The 22,771-nt window shown below is 41.1% G+C and overlaps 1 protein-coding gene across 9 annotated transcripts in view; it reads left to right on the forward strand.

Annotated features, from left to right (window-relative positions):
* RIMS2 (regulating synaptic membrane exocytosis 2) overlaps positions 1-22,771 on the forward strand; it is a 982,185-nt gene that overhangs the window by 616,527 nt on the left and 342,887 nt on the right. For 3 of the 9 annotated variants that reach the window (XM_077493146.1, XM_077493153.1, XM_077493155.1), the window contains one exon: positions 15,357-15,404. The exons of the other annotated variants lie outside the window; for them this stretch is intronic. In XM_077493146.1, the coding sequence (XP_077349272.1) occupies positions 15,357-15,404 (48 nt within the window). The remainder of the gene's footprint in view (positions 1-15,356; positions 15,405-22,771) is intronic. 9 annotated transcript variants of the gene reach the window in all.

Consider the following 22,771-nt stretch of genomic DNA (forward strand, 5'->3'; position numbering starts at 1 on the left):
CCCTGTAGCAAGGAGCATCCATCTTCCTCCAGGTATCGCTGCTCTGGCCACTCACAGTGCCGGAGCAGCGATGACATCACTCCCACGCATGCGCACGGGAGCCGCCGCTAATGGCATGTCACCGTTAGCAGCGGCATGCCCATTGCGCCTGCGCACCACTGTCTATGGTGCATGCGCCGTAGACAGCGGTGCTTGTCTTTTTGTAAATATCTCCTAAATCGTGTAGGTTTAGGAGATATTTCTTGGACCTACAGGTAAGCCTTAATCTAGGCTCACCTGTAGGTCAAGGTGGTTTGTAAGGGTTTACAACCACTTTAAGTAATTGAATTTGGGCCAAATATAATTGTTATATGCATGTGGTTTAAAGTTCCTAGTAGAGCAAAGTAGCAAAGCTTACCTGTCTGTAAAGAGAAATCGCCATCCTCTGTCAGAGGGCTTGTGTGAGAGAGAGACTATACATCTCTCCTCTCCCTCCTTTTTCCTTGATTTCTCTTCACAAACTTGTAAGCTTTGCTACTTTGCTCTACTAGGGACTTTTATCCCCATGCATATAACAATTATATTTGGCCCAAATTCAATTACCGTATATACTCGAGTATAAGCCGAGATTTTCAGCCTCTTTTTTTAGGCTGAAAGTGCCCCCCTCGGCTTATACTCGAGTCACCGCCGTCTGTCTACCCGATCAGCGTGTCGAGCAGACAGACGGCGGCCATTCCACTATTCAAAAGCCACGCCTCCCTGTCTGTGATAGGCGGAACACTCAATTTCCCAGCAGTCAGTGGTCCGCCTATCACGGACATCCGCTCATCCTCATACTACGGACAAGGATGAGAGGATGTCCGTGATAGGCGGAACACAGACTGCTGGGAAATTGAGTGTTCCGCCTATCACAGACGGAGGCGCGGCTTTTGAACAGTGGAATGGCCGCCGTCTGTCACAGACGAGAAGAGGTGCGGCGATCCTGGCATGGCCGCCGTATGTGCAGAAGGACACAGGCTCGGGACACAGGTAGGCTGGACACACAGGGCTGGACACACAGGGATGGACTCACAGGGATGGACAGGCATGTCTCACCCTCGGCTTATACACGAGTCAATAAGTTTTCCCATTTTTTTTGTGGTAAATTAGGGGCCTCGGCTTATATTCGGATCGACCTATACTCGAGTATATACGGTACTATACATTCTGATTAATGAAGCCTTTATTACTTGAATCGTTTTAAAGGCTTCATTCCAATTGATTTTGATTCTCATTTATACAAAGGAGGAGAACCATCGGATTATCAAGTGGAGAGATAACCTGATGAATTTTGATCCTGCCATCTAAGAGCTTTGGCAGTAACATCCTTCACTCCCTCAAGTACTACCATTAGGCTAATCTACTCAGCTGAATGATATTAAATCATTTGATCCTTGTCATTCCTATTCTGTTGTCTTCTCTCTTGTTATTTTTTAGCAAGCAATTCATACAGAACTCTAGAATCTACTGAAGAAGCTCATTCGAAGCGAAACATGTAGAGCGGTAATGTCTGTACCCGTATATGAATTGAATTAGCAATACAACAAGGAATTTTTATGATAATTTTTTATTGTTACAAAAAATATACTTTATCTTTCTATTTTATGACACCTTTAAAGTCCCGCAGTTTTCCTCTTTCTATGTATTCTCCATAAAAATTGGGATGTGGTGTCTACTCTGATCCTGTTGCTCTCACCTTTCTAAAAAAATACAGAGCTTGATTTAAAGCAGTATTAAACTCAAAAGCAAACATATATTATATTGCAGCTTACCAATTCTTAGATGTGAGGGCTGCATTTGTTTTCTTTTTTAGGTTTTCTTTCTGCTATTTGCATCTGGTTATCCAGCCAGCAAGTCTGTTGTTTTTCAAAAGTACAAGCTTTCCTACAGACTATATTAGTTTACGTGGACGAGACAAACCATTCAAAACTGTCAGGAGTGCTTTAAAATGACCAACTTTTATTTATTCATGTAAAACCTTTATCCCAAATGGAAAAAAAAAAACTGTTTGCTGTAACTGATTATAAAGTGTGAGCTGGAGTTTAGTTTGTCTGTGTTAGTGTATTTAAATCTGCTAATACATTTAACACTGCACCAGTCCTCAAGATTGACAATGTTGCTGTCTGCCGTGCCTCCTGCGCTCATTCATCCCGAGTGGTGTCTCACTAATACAAGAGATGTCTTACTGGCCAGATTACCAGGTGAAAACGGGGAAAAAAATAAACGTGATGCAGTCCCCATATCTAATGATTGGTAAGCTGTAATATATTTGATTTTTGGTTTAATTTTTAATACCACTTTAGTAAAGGCAAATATGGTGTTCACTTTACAAGGGAAGTTGCACTTTGCTAGGGAATTTTTATTTTCCTTGCACCTAATTGGGTATTTTTTGCAAAGTGAAACTTTGGTGCCAGAACAGAGATTTTCAGGTTATAAAAGGTTCAGTGTTTTTTTTTTTTTTTCTTGTAGTTGTCTTTACACCTTTGTTTTATTTAAAAACAGTGTGATCATGAACCCACCCTCCAAATGTCTATGTGTAATGAAGCAGGAATTTGGGAGCGGAGTTGTGAGTGCGGCATACTTCATGAATTAAATCTCTGTGTAAATGGTTTAGGGACGCTTTAGACCTTTTAGTGACAGATCATTTATATATATATATATATATATATATATATATATATATATATATATATATATAGATATATATATATATAGATATATATATATATATCTATATATATATATATATAGTATCTTACAGTATCTCACATTTATATATTTATGTAATATGAAAATATTTTATTATATCTTTTCATGTGACAACATTGAGGAAATTACACTTTGCTACAATGTAAAATAATGAGTGTACAGCTTGTATAACAGTGTAAATTTGCTGTCCCCTCAAAAAAACTCAACACCCAGCCATTAATGTCTAAACCGTTGGCAAAAAAAAGTGAGTACACCCCTAAGTGAAAATGTCCAAATTGGGCTCAATTAGTTATTTTTCCTCCCCAGTGTCACTTGACTCGTTAGTGTTACAAGTTCTTAGGTGTAAATGGGGAGCAGGTGTGTTTAAATTTGGTGTTATCGCTCTCACTCTCTCATACTGGTCACTGAAAGTTCAACATGGCACCTCGTGGCAAAGAACTCTCTGAGGATCTGAAAAAAAATAATTACCGATCTACATAAAAGATGGCCTAGGCTATAAGACGATTGCCAAGACCCTAAAACTGAGCATACAGCGATTTAAAAGGACAGGTTGCACTCAGAACAGACCTCACCATGGTCGACCAAAGAAGTTGATGCACGTGCTCAGCGTCATATTCAGTGGTTGTCTTGGGGAAATAGACGTATGAGTGCTGCCAGCATTGCTGCAGAGGTTGAAGGGGTCAGCCTGTCAGTGCTCAGACCATACACCGCACACTGCATCAAATTGGTCTGCATGGCTGTCATCCCAGAAGGAAGCCTCTTCTAAAGATGATGCACAAGAAAACCTGCAAATAGTTTGCTGAAGACAAGCAGACTAAAAACATGGATTTCTGGAACCATGCCCTCTGGTCTGATGAGACCAAGATAAAATTATTTGGTTCTGACGGTGTTAATCGTGTGTGGCGGCAACCAGGTGAGGAGTACAAAGACAAATGTGTCTTGCCTACAGTCTAGCATGGTGGTGGGAGTGTCATGGTCTGGGGCTGCATGAGTGCTACCAGCACTGGAGAGCTACAGTTCATTGCGGGAACCATGAATGCCTACATGTACCGTGACATACTGAAGCAGAGCATGATCCCCTCCTTTCGGAGATTGGGCCGCAGGGCAGTATTCCAACATGATAACAACCCCAAACACACCTCCAAAACGACTACTGCCTTGCTAAAGAAGCTGAGGGTAAAGATAATGGACTGGCCAAGCATGTCTCCAGACCTAAACCCTACTGAGCATCTGTGGGGCATCCTCAAATGGAAGGTGGAGGAGCGCAAGATTTCCAACATTCACCAGCTCTGTGATGTTGTCATGGAGGAGTGGAAGAGGACTGCAGTGGCAACCTGTGAAGCTCTGTGAACTCCATGCCCAAGAGGGTTAAGGCAGTGCTGGAAAATAATTGTGGCCACACAAAACATTGACACTTTGGGCCCAATTTGGACATTTTCACTTAGGGATGTACGCACTTTTGTTGTCAGTGGTTTAGACATTAAAGTGCTTGTGAACCCATTTATATAAGACTATGCCAGCCCCTCTATTAGAGCCTGGCTTAGTACACTAAATTGGTTTATAAAAACGAGTGTTGTGAATACCGAATTTGAGGAGACAGACACAGAGAGGGAACTGACAGGCAAGAAGGAGGGGGTGAGGGGGAGAGAGGAGAGCAGAGGAGAAAGCAGCGTATGATGCAGGGACGTACTCTGACCATAGTGGTCAGGGCTCAGCAGCCCTGATTTTCATGGTCAGTGCAGAGAGGGCGTACAGAAAGTGGCAGATTCAGGGAGTTTTTTTTACAGTTTAGAGGGGGGCAGAGTACATAGTACAAGCACTGTTTGCTTTAGGGAATCAAGATCTGTATATATATATATATATATATATATATATATATATATATATATATATACAGTATGATATTATAATAGCATGTATGTTTAATATAAAGCACTAGTGTGTTCATTATAACAACTAAACAATCTGAAACTGTATTGAAAACGCTCTTGGCCTCAATTATACTGGGGCAATTTGCATATTTTCCCTATGTATTTAGCACTTCAGTGTATCTGCAGTTGCTACCAGAATTTGCAGTGTCCGTGCCATATAAGAAGTTTCAGTGACAATATTTGTATGATTATTATTTCACACCTTAATGACTAGTGGGATTATTTAGTACGGCAGTGCAAACGGTTGTATGGACTAGCAAAGTATACTTACTCGTAGCAGTTACTATGACTGATAACTCTACTCACAATGTTCAAAGGAAGACATTAGAAGTGTTGCTATTGGTTGCTGCCTTTTGCACAGCCTTATTCAAAAAGTCTGAAAGTCTTATACACTCAGTACTGTTCAGCAGACACTTAAAGTGGCTGTAAACTCCCCTATCGTTTTCAGCCAAGGAAGCTGCCATCTTTCCACTGCTATGGTGCTGCACATGTGATTCGTTATGACACCAACCATTGGATGGTTTGATAGTTTGGCTGAGAGCACAGCCAATGTGCAGTTAGCATTCCCGGCATGCCTTTTTTTTTTAACTGTTTAAATCCATGGGTTTACTTCCACTTTAATAATGCTCTCTTCGAATGTGAAAATTAGATATAAGATAGATATAAGATTAGATATAAGAACTCATTAGACTTTGCTGGCTTGAGTGCTGAGAAGTTTGTATTTGATATTTAGTTGTATAAGGCCATTCTTCGTAGAGCTTCCTAGTTAGTTATACATTGACTGAGCATTTAGCATTTTGCTATAAGGCCTGAAAATCTTTCTGATCATATCCTTCATATGGGGACCTGGACCATTTCCGGTGATTGGCAATTGGCCCAGTGCTTTCTCATGTAGCTAGAAAGAGATTCCTCATTTCTATGAAAGCTCTAAGAAGCCTACACAGGGCCAACTCTGCACTGTTTCAATGGCTGAATAGAGGGACGAGGCGAGTGAAATGAAAGGTAAGTATGTGCAGCTGGTAGGGCCACCATTTTGGTGAACTATTTGGTTTGTCCTACATGGGTCCATTTAAGGCATCATAGTTATTTCATATGGAATATTAGATTGTGAAACTGTGGAACTTTTCACATCTAACATCCAAGGAGGAATGCCACCTTTCCACTTCTCTGTAGCCACCGCTCAGGCCTGCACTGCCATTGTTTCTTTGACATCATCAGGGAGCTGCAGCCTCTTCCCATGTTCAGGCTACCACCTCCCGATGAGGCGCCGCTGCCCCCCCCTTTAATGAATGGAATGACGTGCAGTACTCCCACATATCCCAGGAGGTACCAGGGGCACTGAATGTCATTCGCCTAGGCCAGGGATATCCAGACTTTCTAAACAAAGGGCCAGTATGCTGTCCTTCAGACTGTGGGGGGCTAGACTGAGGCCAGTGGGAATAGAAAATGTCCTAGTGTCAGTGAGAGTAAACAATGCCCCATTGTTGGTGTGAGTGGTAGGAATAGTGCCCCATCTGTGGTATCATCAGGAGAAATTTTGCCCACTCATTGGTGTTAGTGGAAAGACATATGCCCAATTGTTGGTGTCAGTGGAAGGAATAGTGCCCCACTGTTGGTGTCAGAGGGAAGAATTGTGCCCCTTGGTTGGTGTCATTGGGATGGATTGTGCTCCACTGTTGGTTTAATTGAGAGGAATTGTGCCCTTTTGTTGGTGCCAGTGAGAGGACATATAGTTACATAGTAAGTGAGGTTAAAAAAAGTCCAAGTCCAACCTATGTCTGTGATTATATGTCAGTATTAAATTGTATATCCCTGTATGTTGCGGTCGTTCAGGTGCTTATCTAATAGTTTTTTGAAACTATCGATGTTCCCCGATGAGACCACCACCTATAGAAGGGAATTCAACATCTCTTACAGTAAAGAACCCTCTATGTAGTTTAAGGTTAAACCCCTTCTTCTTTAATGAGTGGCCACGTTTCTTGTTAAACTCCCTTCTGCAAAAAAGTTTTATCCCTATTGTGGGGTCACCAGTATGGTATTTATCAATTGAAATCATATCCCCTCTCAAGCGTCTCTTCTCCAGAGAGAATAAGTTCAGTGCTCGCAACCTTTCCTCATCACTAATATCCTCCAGACCCTTTATTAGTTTTGTTGCCCTTCTTTGTACTCGCTCCATTTCCAGTACATCCTTCTTGAAGACTGGTGCCCAGAACTGGACAGCATACTCCAGGTACGGCCGGACCAGAGTTTTGTAGAGTGGGAGAATTATCGTTTTATCTCTGGAATTGATCCCCTTTTTAATGCATGCCGATATTCTGTTTGCTTTGTTAGCAGCAGCTTGACATTGCATGCCATTGCTGAGCATGTTATCTACTAGGACCCCCAGGTCCTTTTCCATCCTAGATTCCTCCAGAGGTTCTCCCCCCCCAGTGTATAGATTGCATTCGTATTTTTGCCACTCAAATTCATTATTTTACATTTTTCTACATTAAACCTCATTTGCCATGTAGTTGCCCACCCCATTAATTTGTTCAAATCTTTTTGCAAGGTTTCCACATCCTGCGGAGAAGTTATTGCCCTACTTAGCTTAGTATTGTCCGCAAATAGAGATTGAACTGTTTACCCCTTCCTCCAGGTTGTTTATGAATAAATGAAATAGGATTGGTCCCAGCACAGAACCCTGGGGGACCCCACTACCCACCTCTGACCATTCCAAGTACTCCCCATTTATCACATCCCTCTGAACTCGCCCAATTGTGCCCAAAATCAGTGGATGGAATAGTGCTCCAAGGACCGAATCAAAGCAAGAAAAGGGCCACATATGGCCACCAGGCTGCAGTTTGAAGACCACTGGCCTAGGGATGAAGAAGGATGAAGGGGGGGGGGGGGGGAGGGTGGTGAAGCATCTACAATGAAAAATAGTAATAGTAAATAACCCTAAAAAATTGAAAAAGAGCATTATTTCTGTAGAAGAGTGGGATAGGATTATAGAGGAGGAATGAAGTTTGCTGACCTTCTTTGGGCAATCCTAGTTGCTTGGCTGTCATGTACATCCTCTGGCTATGTTACTTATTTTAATTGCATGATCTGGAACAAGTATGTAGATCAGGTGTACTTTTGTCTCAATGTTTGTTCTGATTCAGCGATTTAGAAATAATTGAGCCGGAGGATCCATGTGACTAGAAGGCAGCTTGTGTTTTTATGAAGTGATTAATAATGGAAGCCTATATAGTTTTCTAATGACAGGTTCCTTTAAGGTGAGCTACAGGATGTGCCCTGCACTTGTCCCATTGTGGCCTATTGTGCTCACTTTCTAGCCATGATCTGTGAAGGACATTGAATTGGCAGGCGTATAATCTGACTAATGTTAAAATCAACCTTTCCCAATAGTAATACCTGAGCTTGAGTGTACAAAGTTTGATATATTGAAGACCCATCTGGTAAAACTATCAGAGAATATACGTTATAGCATAGCCATATATACAGTAACAACTTACTGCACCTTTACTATTGAACAGCAGGGTAATATCCCCACCACACAGATTATTCACCCATTAGGAAGTCTGAGAAATTAAAAATATCCTCATTAAGGTTCCTCTTATCTCATTGTAAATTAAGATAGTCCATCACTGTCACTCATTAGTGTAGAGCGCTAATATTTCATTCGCTACTACTGTGCTAAATGTATCAAGTGCCTTCAAGGTTAAAAAGGATTACAGGTACTTGTAAAAAACTAAATTGTGTGTGTGTGTGTACTGTATTTATATTGTGTTAAAGTATCAGGCAGTTGTGAAAAAATGCTGTATATGCTGAGGGTGCTTTCAAACGAATGCAATGAATATCAATTAAAAACCTGCATAAACAGAAAAACAAACTGAATGAAGTCGATATTTGGTCCATTAAAACAGCATCAATTCTTTTAGGTACACTTGCAAGCAGTTTTTAAAGGAATTTGGCACGTAGGTTGTTCTAGACATCTAGGAAAACAGACCACAGTTCTCTTGTGGATTTAGCAAATCCAAAGAGTGTACACAGTATATATACGGCACCCCTGGGAGAAGTGCAAAGTCCCTTGGTCCATTGGAACTTTTATCTGTATCTGTAGACCATCAACAGGGTAGAGGAATGGATGGGGCAACAGGATGGATGGATGGCTGAACAGAAGAAGGGGCCGAGACTGGAACCTCTGCAGCTCCTGCAGAAGATCTGGGTAGGATCACCTCAGTGTAGAAGAAAAGGAAAAGCAGGGCGCTGATGTGTGTATCGAATAAAAACATTTTATTAAAATAAGCAGCACACTTCCATTGAAGGTAGCATAAAACAGCATGGACAGGGAACACCTGAGACCAAGCAGCTGTGATCCGTGTGAGGCTGTGGGCATCACTGGGCAAACAGAGACTGAGGATGACAGGGAGCCAGCATTCTAGGCTGCACACAAGGGTGACAGCTGTCAAAATGCCTGGTGGATGTTGGGAGAGGGGATGTGCACAATGCATGTCCAGAGACTCTGCCCTCTTTTTCAAATGCACTTGATGGACATCTTCTGATTGTGAAGGGAAGTCAGCATAATGGGGTTGATTAACTAAAACTTGAGAGTTTTTTTGCAGCTGCTCGTGGTAGTCTCTAACTTCAGCTTGTTCAATTAAAGGGGTTCTTAAAGGCTGAAGTTTTTTTTACTTAGATCCATTCTATGCATTAAGGTAAAAAAAACTTCTGGGTGCAGCTCCTCCCAGTCCCAGCCTCCCCTTATATCTGAGCCCCATCTCTATCTAGTGAGGTGCATGAGAGCAACGGCTCTCCCAGGTCTCTCTTATGCCGCGTACACACGGGCGGACTGTATGGCGTACTTAGTCCGTCGAAACACATTTCAGCGGACAGTCCGCTCGTGTGTGGGCTTCAGCTGACTTTTTCAGCGTGCAGTCCGGCGTACTAAGAATTTCAGATTTTTCGAAATTCTGTCCGTCGTACTTTGGTTTCAGCAGACAATCCGCTCGTCAGTATGCTAGTTTGACGGACTAAGAATGGCGCATGCCCAGAAAGGATTTACACGGCGGAAGGGTGCTTTGCTGTGTATTGGACTTCCTATTTCTAGTCCCGTCGTACGTGCTGTACACGTCATCGCGCAAGCTTTCGTCGGACTGTTTGGGTATCCGTGTGTGGTCAAGTCCGTTCAGTGGAAAGTATGACGGACTGTCCGTCGGATTGTATGACGGACTAAGTACGCCATACAGTCCGCTCGTGTGTACGCGGCATTAGCCCATTGGTTCTTGCTGCTGTCAGTCACAGCCAGTGAGCTAATGAAGAGAAAGTGGGGGGGGGGGGGGCAGGGACGAGCCACCCGCTGTGTGTAAATGGAAAATTTCCATTTGCAGGCACACTCCCGCTTAAGTGCTCCAATTGCAAGAGGCTTGCTATTGGGGGCACACAGCAAGGAGCCAGGGCACCATCAGGGGACCGAAAAAGAAGAGGATCAGGGCTGCTCTGTGCAAAACCATTGCAGAGAGCAGGTAAGTATAACATATTTGTTATTTCAAAAAAAATATCACAACCTTTACAATCACTTTAAGCTTTGGCAATAAAACCTGGAAGCTGATTGGTTTCTATGCACAGCTGCACCAGATTTTGCACTCTCCAGTTTTAGTAAATCAACACCAATGTGTCTTTCATCTGCTGTACAAATTTTCTTGGTTGAGCACAGTGTTTTTGGTCCTTAGAAGTGCCCGTTTCTTTGTGCTTGTGCAAAAGAGATTGTACAGAACATCTGAAAACACCCGTGTTTCTTGTAATTTCTACCTGTGAGAGACATTGTGAATACAGTAAAGCTGGCCATAGATGGATGAAAGTCTTATGCCGCGTACACACGATCGGAATTCCGGCCAGAAAAAGACCGATGAGAGCTTTTCATCGGAAAATGCGACCGTGTGTATGCTCCATCGGAATTTAGCTGTCCGAATTTCCGCCAGCCAAAAATTGATAGCATGTTCTCAATTTTCCCAACGGAAAAAATGTTCTATCAGTAATTCCGATCGTGTGTATGCAATTCCGACACGCCAAAAATCACGCATGCTCAGATTCAACGACAAGACAGAGGCTATTGGCTACTGGCTATTGAACTTCCTTTTTCTAGTCCCATCGTATGTGTTGTACGTCACCGCGTTATAAACAATCGGAATTTGATGTGATCGTGTGTAGGCAGGACAGCTTGAGCCGAATTCCGTCGGAATTCCATCGGGAAAACCATCAGAGCTTTTTACGACGAGAATTACAATCGTGTGTACGCGGCATAACGAACATTTGTGTGAAAACTCTCAGAACATTAGTTTGATGTTCGAAAGATTTTGTTTGGCTTTAACATTTGATTTTGGAATGAATGGACTTTACTGAATGAAAACCACATAAAGTACCCTATTAGAAATTTGTTTGAGAAACATTTTCCAACCTCCTCATTCAAGTTTTCTTGTCACTGCAGTGGAAAACGAATATTGATTTGATCAACTAATAATTAGAAAATGAACAAATGTTTGTACTGCATTCCAGTTGTCATGAAATGGACTGCCTGCATGCTGATGCCCAGAACACCTGTGTATCCCATGTGGGCAAAACATGGCCTCCAAATGGGTGTATGCCCATATGAATGAGGCCCTAATATTAAATTCACATATGTTTTAATACAGAATTGTATAATAAAATGTTATGTTTAAAGACATATGTTAGGTAAATTGTTTGGCACCTTTAAAATTCCACCAATATATATATTTTCTTCTATATAAGGGATGTGATGCCATGATAACACATCAGTCTGACTTGCAATATTTATTCACCAAATATTAATTTCATTTTATTTTTTTCTCTTTATGCATTTTGTAGGTTAATTGATAAAAACTATTCTTTCCATTATTTTTGAAAGCATCCTCATCTCGTGTCTGAGATTTTTTTTTACAGATATATATATATGTACAGTTGTATTAAAAATAATAGCAGTGTGTTTAAAAAGTAAAACTCAAAATCGTTATAATCACTTTTATTTCAAAACACGCAAATGTATTGGGAACACTGCACAGTCTATTCCAAATCAAAACATGAAGAAAAATATTTCAAATTTGTTATTACTTTACAGAAAGTGAAGAAGGAATATTAGGCTTTTCCCCAAAAAATAGCAGTGTCTACATTTTTCTTTACAAACTCAAACATTTATTGTATGAACTAAAAAATGCTTGAAGATTTAGCTTTCCTGTGAATCGCTGAATGAATATTTAGTATTATAACCACTGTTTCTGAGAACTGCTTCACATCTGTGTTGCATGGAGGCGACCAACTTCCGGTACCTGTGAATGGGTATTCCAGCCCAGGCCGATTGCACTACATTCCACAATTCATCTGCATTTTTTGGTTTTTATAGCATTTTTTATGTCACTCCACAAGTTTTCTATTGGTATTAAGGTCCAGGAATTTGGCTGGCCACTCCATAACGTTAATCTTGTTGGTCTGGAACCAAGATGCTGCTTGCTTACTGATATGTTTAGGGTCGTTTTCTTTTTGAAACGCCCATTTCAAGAGCGTTTCCTCATTGGCATAAGGCAACATGACCTCTTCAAGTATTTTAATGTATTCAAACTGGTCCATGATCCCTGGTATGTGATAAATAGGCCCAACACCATAGTATGGAAAACATCCCTATATCATGATGCTTGGGCCAACATGCTTCACTGTCTACACATTGTACTGTTGCTTGAAATCAGTGTTTAGGGGTCATCTGAAAAACTGTCTGCAGACCCTAGATCCAAAAAGAACAATCTTGCTTTGATCAGTCCACCAAATGGTGCACCATTTCTCTTTAGGCCAAACAATGTGTTCTTTGGTCAGTTGTAACCTCTTCAGCACATGTCATTTTTCAATGGGAGTTTGTGGGGGCTTCTTGTCGATAGCTTGGCTTCAAAAAGGCATCTTCTAATTGTTACCATACTCACGGGTAACTTTAGATCAGCCTTTCTCAACCTTTCCAACACAGAGGAACCCTTGAAATAGTGCTCTGGTCTCAGTGAACGCCTGCTAAAAATTAGAAATCTACAACTCATGATACATTAGTGTGATGGTCAGTGGGAAGAATGTTCCTTAAACTTGTGGTCATTGGGAAGAATTACCTCCTTACAGATAGTTAAAAAGATCAATGGTATCAGTGGAAACTTATCTGAGAGGCAGAAATTACCCAATGCTGAAGGAACCCCTAGCAACCTCTGGAGGAACCTTAGGGTTCCACGGAACCCTGGTTGAGAATCACTGCTTTAGATCTTCTTTCATTGCCCTGGAGTTGATCATTGGCTGAGTCTTTGCCATTTTGGCTATTCTTCGATCCATTCGAATGGTAGTTTTACATTTTCTTCCAGGTCTTTCTGGTTTTGGTTGCCGTTTTAAAGCATTTAGGATCATTTTAGCTGAGCAGCCTATCAGTTTCTGCAAACTATATTTTTCCCCTCTCCAATCAACTTATTAATCAAAGTACGCTGTTCTTCTGAACAATGTCTGGAACAACCCATTTTACTCAGATTTTCAGGGAGAAATGCACTATACCCAGCATGTATAACATCTGCTGTCTTTGTCCTTACATAAGGGCCACCTGTTTTTTTTTAACAGACTGAATGAACTAATTGAACTCCACACTGCTATTATTTTGAATAGGCCCTTTCAATTAATGATTCACTTACACAGAATCAGCAGCATGCATGTCATGACTGTTGGGTCTGTTGGTTTTCTATTACTCTACTGCACTCACTAGTAAATTATTTGCTATGTAGAAATATATTTTATGCCAAGGACAGTAATTGATCTGGTTAGTGATGTTGGACTGCTATTATTTTTAACACAACTGATATATATGATTGAACACTTACTTGCATGTAATTGAAAGTATTCCTTCTTCAAATACTGTCACACCTGAGATTTTACTGACAAATAGAAATGACAGTGTAGTCACCACTGCTTAACATCACAGAGGGAGGATGCAAGAGTGGTAGTAGTTGATTCAACACTGTACCTGCAGTCTGCAGAAGCCCTTCTGTATGACTAAGATATCAAGTCATAGCAGTAATATTAACTGGGGGCCGCTGATAGAACTGAATGCATAAAATATCAACATACTTTATACAAAGTAGAAATTCCAAAACTGCTTAAAAGGCTACCGCTAAGCATTCTCATGGAGCGCTGCCACCATATCTTAGCTGTGTCATGGAAGGTGAAGATGTCATACCACCACATAAGACATAGAAAATGTATGATCTCCCACTAGTTTGCATACTCTACATTACTGTACAGTAGAGAAGAGCTTGGGCATCCCCTGAATTCACCTCTAGCCAAACTCCTGCTCTTTTTTTACACAGCCCAGGTCGTTCCTGTTCTGCAGCTCACGTAAAAAAAGAGGTAAGGTGGGAATGACCCAGCTCACAGCTTGTTGGCGTAAAAAAGCGCAAATTTGGAATTCAGCTACAAATGAGTTTGAAGGATGCCCAAACTCATCTCTACTGTTCAGCATCCTTCAGAAAGCCATTAAAAAAAAAAATGTGTAGAAGTTTGACTTGCAGTCAAGTCCTGGCATTTATGGTCACCCACAAATAGGGAGATTAATGCCTTCTTTTGATACAGACAATGGTACATTTCTGTTAGCAAAATAAAATAGGTGTAATAATTTCATGTAATTTATCATATTAAATAATGAATTATTCATACATACAGTTGACACACTGTCAGGAACCATTAACCAGGCAGATACAAAAAATGCAGTTACAATCACACCTTTAATGTAATAGCAAAAATAACAGATTTCAGGAACGTAGTCAAAAGCAGAAGCCAGGGTTTGGAAGCCAGAGTGGGTAATCAGACGAGCCAGGATCAGAAAACCATAATTCAGCGTTGCCAGGAGCCAAACATCAGTAGGAGTAGGAATCAGAAGAGAAGTCAACCAGGCCAAGTCATGCACAGGAGATGTTGACCACCCAAGGGCACGGAGGGAATGAGCAAAGTTGTTTAAATAGCCAAAAGGGGCTGGCTGTAGGCTGGACTAATAAGGCAGGTGATGGTAATGGTGAGTCCCTGTGGAAACAAAGAGTGGCTGGTAATTAACCAATAGCTAAGCAGCCTCTGTGCACTGAAAGAAAAGAGTTGCTAGCAAATAGCAGGAGCCCAGCCCTGACAAACACCCGATAATGAGGATTCTGGTCACAGATTTTTTTTTAATTGGAGAAAATGCATTATGGTAAAAAACCTTATGGCTTTAGAGACACTTTAGCATAATTTCTGTAAAAAATTGGAAAAAAAAGAAGGGTAGTGCTCATTTGTCCCCACCACCTGATTTTCTCCAGAAGTATGGGTGCTCGTTTATTTATAAGTTGTGTAGTGATATGAAATCTTTTTCTTCAGAATTAAAAAGTTTGCTACAATTAACTGAAATGTAAAAAAAAAAAAAATCTCTAACTGATAATTTTTATTTATTAATGCTGAAATGTTAAGTTGTGTGTGGTTTGCAGTCAATCGGCAATTTGTTACATCAGTATGTTTGCCAGAAATTTGTGCTTTTGATGTGAACTTTGTTGCTGTTAATGTTTATTTGAATACTTGTGTTTTATTTTGAATTTGTTTTAATTTCAGCTTGTTGTCTTTTTTTGTTTTGTTTTGTTGCTTTTCTTTTCTTTTTATTTTGCTTACCAGAGCCAAAGCCTTAATAGAAGAACTCCGCCTTTTGTTCCTAGGGTCCAGGTAAAGGCCTTTTCTGCCTGACACAAATTAAAGCTGTTTGTTTCTTTTTTCGTTTTTTTCTTCTTTTTTTTGTCTCAGTGTGACTGCACTGAAGCCTGCAGATTTATTTTGCCCCCCCCCCCCCTCCCAATTTTATTTGTTCATTTATTTTGAAGTGTGCACTGTTTAAAAGAAGCCTTGTAAAAAAACTGCAATAAAGGAAAGTGCCCTTGTTATCTATGGCAACCATCAAGGAGACTCCGACTGCTGCTGTTGTCAGTTGCCATGGCAATCACACTTTTCCTTTCAAAAAGTTTTTCTACACGTGCACAAAAAATATTGCGCATGACTATTAGAGGAAATATTTATATTAAAAAGAGACAATTTGTTTTCTGTGGCTTGTAAAACCCTGTTCCCAAAGCTTATTACCTCTGTGATATCTGTTCCCAGCATGTCCTATAGCAGCTTTTACATTTTTTTAGTAACCTATGAGTAGTAATTTTGCTTAATCTTATCTTATTTGCAGAACATATTTTGATTTAGAATTGCCATACTTTCTCTGAAAATGAAGTATATTTTGTAATGTTTTTAAATAGTTAAGAAGAATGTCAGTAATTACAATGTTGGCCACTCTTGTAAAAATATGGTTTAAAGAGTAGTGTTCTCCCAGCCCCACTTACGTATCCAAAAATCACCAGCAGACCATGTTCAAACAAAAAAGGGGAAACTTTTATGATCTCCAAAAAAGTGAAGTTTCCTGACCGCTAAGGTCATGGCTGTCTAAGGAAGAGGTACTTAGCAGCCTTGAAATGTCTAATTTTTTGGTGACCAAAAAAAGTGTCCTGTTTTTTGTTTAAACATGGTCTCCTGGTGATTTAGATTGGGACATACACTATACACTATATAGTCGAAAAATTTGGTACACCTGCCTTTAGACGCACATGAACTTTATTTGCATCCAAGTCTTAATCCGTAGGGTTCAAAATTGAGTTGGCCCACCCTTTGCAGCTATAACAGTGTCCACTCTTCTGGGACAGCTGTCCACAAGGTTTAGGAGTGTGTCTATAGGAATGTTTGACCATTCTTCCAGAAGCACATTTGTGAGGTCAGGCACTGATATTGGATGAGAAGGCCTGGCTCACAGTGTCCGCTCCAATTCATCAAAAAAGGTGTTCTTTCGGGTTGAGGTCAGGACTCTGTGCCATGCGCTTTTGGAAGAATGGTCAAACATTCCCATAGACACACTCCTAAACCTTGTGGACAACCTTCGCAGAAAAGTTGAAGCTGTTATAGCTGCAAAGGGTGGGCCAACTCAATATTGAACCCTACGGACTAAGACTGGGATGCTGTTAAAGTTCATGTGCGTGTAAAGGCAGGTGTCCCAATACTTTTGCCAAATTTAGTGTACACCCCCTTGTTAAGTCTAGGGGTATATAGTGTATGTTTTGGTGGTGAAATCTGCCATTTCCTCACAGCAACCTTTTATAATTGGGTCTGATCAATGTGTAGAGTGCACTGGATTTTTTTGTATTTGTATCCCCATTTGCCTGCCACAGTCAGTGCAAGTTGGTCTCACACTTCACTTTTAAAGCGACTCTGTCACTCTACGGAAGATATTTAGCAAAAGCATACCTGTAAAAGAAGACAGCAAATACCCACCTTTCTTGTTGCACACACAGAGATGCTGGCAAATTTCATTTTCCCAGTGGATGTAGGGTAGTAATTTCCCAGATTCACTAGTGTGGGCAGCAGGAAAGGTGAATATTTACTCTTCTTTTACCCTTTAAGGCTTTGCTGATAATCTTCAATATAGCCACTGTATGACTTTCATTTTATATTTATTTAACATGAACACTAGAGTAGGATGTCTGAGGCTCTCTCTGCCTGAGAAAAACAGTAAAACTCCATAAGAAGTGGGGGAATTATAAAGAACCTTTGGCCAGACTATGGACAATCAAGTATTTACTTACTAATAACAAGTCCTCCTGGACCTATGTAGCTGTAGGCAGCGTGGAGATGATTATCCTCACATATCATAATAGAAACACTGAAATCACTGCTACCCTATCCTCGCTTCCTCTGGCAGCAGGGATTTAGCAACTTGTCAGTCCTCCAAAACAGGGGTCTCCAAACTATGTCCCTCCAGTTATTCAGGAACTACAATGCTTCATGGGATGTGTAGTTCAGCGACAGCTGGAGGGACGTAGTTTGGCGTTCCCTGCGCTAAAGTAAACAAACTGCAAGCTGTTCATAATTCAATTGCAACCTAACATCAGAGTCTTTTTTGTGATATTTGATGATGAATTAATCCATAGTGCCTACAGCTACATAGGTTAATGAGAATTTGTTTAAAGCTCATTTACAGTTTAAGACTAGGTAAATACTTTAATGTCTGGGCCACGCTGGGCCACAAATCACTTTAAGTGCCATTGGAGTCTTTGATTAAGATAATCTTTGGGAGATTTGGACAAATAGAGTATGTACATAAAACAGTTGTGGGTTAACTAACCATTTATACCTAAGGACACTCTGTCGTCAGACCATTCTTTTCTACACAATAATTCCCATTTTATGTGCATTTAACATATTTTATGTAGGTCACTTTACATTGTGTAGACATTCAAAAGACCGAAGACTGCTACTGTGTGCCACCAGATGTGATGTCACCAGCCTCAAGTGACCCTTCATAGTATTCCCCTTCACTCCTCCCTCAGCATTTATATAAAATTGTATGTAGGTAATGAAAGGAAGGGATGAAGAGCTGTACTGTATATGGGGACAAAATAACAGGTTCTCTTTAACAACCCATCCTCAGGAGTACATACTAACTGCTCTGTTTGACAGTAGCAATACCGATTACTCTTGTGTATGGACAGCACTGGTGCTTGATGATTGGTACATAACTGTAACATGGGACCCTGCTCTAACTAAACCAAATCAGAACTTGCACAGAGCTTCTTTCCTAACTCTTGGGGGCTGAAGAAATCAGTGGGGGTAAAGGATAGGGGTCAGTATATGAAACGAGGGGCTTGGGGATATTTAAGACAAAGTAAGAGACAGTCTCCATAAAGAGGACAGCATAAGCAATAATCAAAATATGAGAAAAGTTCTGATGAAAACTGAAGAAAAAATGTTTTGGTGGGAGCTGGACATTAAAACAATTGTTACTTTTAAGACCCCCAATAAAAAAAGACTCACTGGCAGTTGATAAGGTGTAGAGCACCAGGCATTGACTTAATAATATATACAAATAGAACAGGTGCGCTACTAGATAGATAATCAAATGAGTGCTAAAAAACAAATGAATGTGAATATTTCAAAGGTTCAAAATGGATTAAATACAAAGTGCACTGCCAACTGAATGATTTGATAAGTGCTAAAAATCAAATATATATGTGACCAATGAAAAGTCCAATATAAATTACAAGTGGACACAGTCAATAAATAAATAAAAGTCTATCCACAAAATATTAATGAAATGTGCAGGTTCCTGGGTTCACCCATAGCAGCGTGAATGATGGTATAAGAAACACTCCACAACACCACAAATGAGCCTCTTACCAGATGCTTTGGATCTCCAGTAACAGAGATCAATCAAGCATGTGCCATATCAAGCGCCTCTAGATACCCCGTGGTGGTCCGCTTCCAGCAATCAAGCTGAGCAGACCCAAAGGCCTCAAACCCAGGCAGGCCAGGCCATTTGTATCAACCACATTGAGAAATCGCAAGGCACATAATAGAAGAAAATTGTATGCGCAGAAACACAGATGTTTTGGCAGCAGTCCTCCTCAGGGGGCTTATGACGTCACAAGTTCAAAACCCTTCCAAAGCGTTTCGCATTGTCAGGGGAACAGGAATGTCAGTTGCCTTAAAGTGGTTGTAAACCCTTACATGCCACTTTTACCTACAGGTAAGCCTAGAATAAGGCTTACCTGTAGATAGAGGAAACATATCCTAAACCTGCACCGTTTAGGAGATATTTAACATATACGCTTGCGCCAATGTCATCGGCACATGCACACTGAAGAAAGGGCATGATCGTGCCATCTCTACAGGACCCATGCCTGCTCGCATGTAAGTGACGTCACGTAACTCCGGCCAGTTACAGCCGGAGTCCGCGGCCCGGAAGGAAGAGGGGTGAAGATGAACACAGCCACCAGCGGGGACATTGCATGCTTTGTTTGTAGGTAAGTGGCACAGAATGGGCTAGTATGCAATGCATACTAGTTCATTATGCTTTTACTTTGCAGTGAACAAAAGAGGAAGTAAAACCCATCAGGGTTTACTTCCTCTTTAAGAATAGTCTGAACTCTTAATGGCATGGATTCCACAAGGTGCGATAAATGTTCTGTAGGGACTTTGGTCCATGCTGACTCAATATCATCATGAAGTTCCTGGAAATTCATCAGCTGCATGTTAATCCTGAAAACCGTCTGCACCACCACATCACAAACAATTGATGCTGTGCATTCTGAACTCTGACAGCCATCTGCATATCACAGCAAAAATTGAGAATCGTAAGAGCAGGCAATATTTCTTATAGTCTCCAGTCATCACTTGTCTGTGCTGAAATCCCCAAGATAGGAACTACTGCACTGGGCTCTTGCGGCTAAGAATGGACACACTACACTTATCTCTGTGTGTCACATCATCACCAGCTGGATGGGCAAAGTGTAGCTCCCTCGCTGACAGAAAAGCTGCAGAATGTAAGTCACCAGTGAGGGAGTGACGTCTTGCTCATCCCACTGGCAAGTGGATGACACATGAAAGTAGGTGAGATTTCCCAATACCTGTTTACCCCCCGTATAGCAACTCTGTGTGACATGGCCCATGACTATCCAAAATACTTCCTCAAAGCAGTAATGTATCTAAAAATGTGCTTGCGCATCAGTTGATAATTCTTTCTATATACCCCTAGCTAAGAAGTTTTTCTAAAAAACAAAAATATATTACAAACACTATTACAACCACACCACTTAATGACTACTACAATAGCAACTCTGAACATTAATTATAGGTCAACGCCGCTACAAGATTGTACATGTCAGCTTCTACATTTACTGTATATAGTTTAACCACTTGACCTCTGGAAGATTTACCCCTCCCCCCCTTCATGACCAGGCCGCTTTTATGATACGGCACTGCATTACTTTAACTGACAATTGCACAGCCATGCAATGTTGTACCCAAATAAAATGTATGTCATTTTTTTCCCCACAAATACAGCTTTCTTTGGTGATATTTGATCACCACTCCGTTATTTATTTTATTTAAATTTTATTTTTTTTGCGCTATAAACAAAAAAGAAAAAAATGACAAATGTGAAAAAAACTATATTTTTTACTTTCTGCTACAAAACATATCCTCTAAAAAATTTTAATAAATTAATTTCTTCATAAATTTAGACCAATATGTATTATGCTACATGTCTATGGTAAAAAAAAATCTCATTAAGCTTTATGCAAATGTTATAGCGTGTACACACTATAGTATATATTTATGGAATTTTTATTTATTTATTTTATACTTGTTCAATGACTTATAGCGGGACTGCGATATTGTGATGGACAAACGGACACTAAATTACACTTTTGACACTTTGTGGGATCCAGTGACACTAATATAGTGATCAGTGCAAAAAATATGCATTGTCACTGTTCTAATGACACTGGCTGGGAAGGGGTTAAACATCAAGGGCGGTCAAAGGGTTAACTGTGTACCTAGCCAGTGTTTTTGTGTACTGTTGTATGTGCTGCTTTTACTAGGGGAAGAGATTCATTTTAGTCCCTGGAAAACAAAATCAATGTCCCCCCGTCAAAATGTAACTCTGCCTTTTTTTTACATAGGCAGAGCTCTGTTCTGAGTCTCTGCTTGACGATCGGTTGGTGCTGGCGGACATTGAGTGCCCAGCACCCGCAGACCGGCTTCTGCTGTGAAAAATCACAGCAGAAGTGGCCTGCCAGAGGCGCGTGCCTGCCCACTGCAGGCATATATACGTGATCTGGAGCAGAGCTGCCATCTTGTAGCTACAGTATAGGGCAGTCAGCAAGTAGTTAAAGTGATTGTAAAGTCTTGTTTATTTTTATTTTTTTATAACATTATAACAATAACATTATACTTACATCATATGTGCAGTTGGTTTTGCACAGAGCAGCCTGGATCCTCTTCTTGCGTCCCTATTTGCTGCTCCTGGCCCCTCCCTCCTGTCTAGTGCCCCTACAGCAAGCAGCTTGTTATGGGGGCACCCGAGCCGAGTCAGAGCTCCGTGTGTCCATTCAGACACAGAGCTGCTGTTTGGCCCCGTCCCTCTCTCCCCTGATTGACTTTGATTGACAGCCACGGGAGCCAATTATGCCATTGCTTTCTCTCAGCCGATCCGGAGGGAGAGTTCCGGATAGCTGAGGGATTCGTGGACATCGCTGGAGAGAGATGAGGCCCAGGTAAGTATTAGGGGGTGCTGGGGCAGCTGCTAGACACAGAAGGCTTTTTATCTTAATGCATAGAATGCATTAAGATAAAAAAATCTTCTACCTATACAACTCCTTTAAAGCACTTGGACTTTACTTGGGGAACTGGAGGAATGATAAAACACTTACTCCTTCCTCTGGTGTTCAGACCCTCTTGCCTGCACACATGCTTCTGCCTGTGCCCAGCTCCCCCCCTGCCCCAATAATCTCTGCTACATGCATATCATGAAGCCATTAATTTCTCCTGCCACTGCTCCCGAAGGGAGATGACTGCTGTGCCATCTCCTCCTTACTACTCCAAGCCCTGACTATACTGTGCAAAATGTCAGGGCCCAGAGAGTAGGAGCAGGAGCAGGCTGCAGCAGCACAAAAGGTCTTAGGCAGTCTGTTATCCCCCAGATGGCAGCGTCTAGCGTAAGGGATGGTTGTGCAACCGCGGAAAAGGAATATAGGTAGCATCACCCCCTCTTTCTTACACCACCCACCAGCACTGCAACCTCCCTCTCTCACCACCACTGCACCTGCAGCTCCCCTACTCCCAATACCTACTATGCCTGCACCCCTTTTCTTTTAACAACCACCACACTTGTATTCCCTCTTCTGTCACCATCCAGTGCACATGCACCCTCTCTCTCTAAGCACCCAGTTTGCCCACACTCTCTGCATCTGCCTACCACCCATGGTCATACCTCACAACTTTTTGAGATGGGAATGAGGGACACCTATTGGCAAACCTGTCGACATAGGACACACAACCCTTCCCCCTTAAAGGAGAATTATACAAAAAAAATAATTAGTTAATCCCGCAAGTGCATTTTTTTACCACTACTATTCCTTTATGTTGGCTATTGACATTTACAAAGGCAGCTATTAAGAAGCTGGATGGAAGGTTTAGCACTATATAACCCTTTTTGAAAGATA

Source organism: Lithobates pipiens, unplaced genomic scaffold (assembly GCF_037356315.1).
Source record: "Lithobates pipiens isolate NorthernLeopardFrog02 unplaced genomic scaffold, aLitPip1_a1.2 Scaffold_19, whole genome shotgun sequence".
Classification (NCBI taxonomy): domain Eukaryota; kingdom Metazoa; phylum Chordata; class Amphibia; order Anura; family Ranidae; genus Lithobates; species Lithobates pipiens.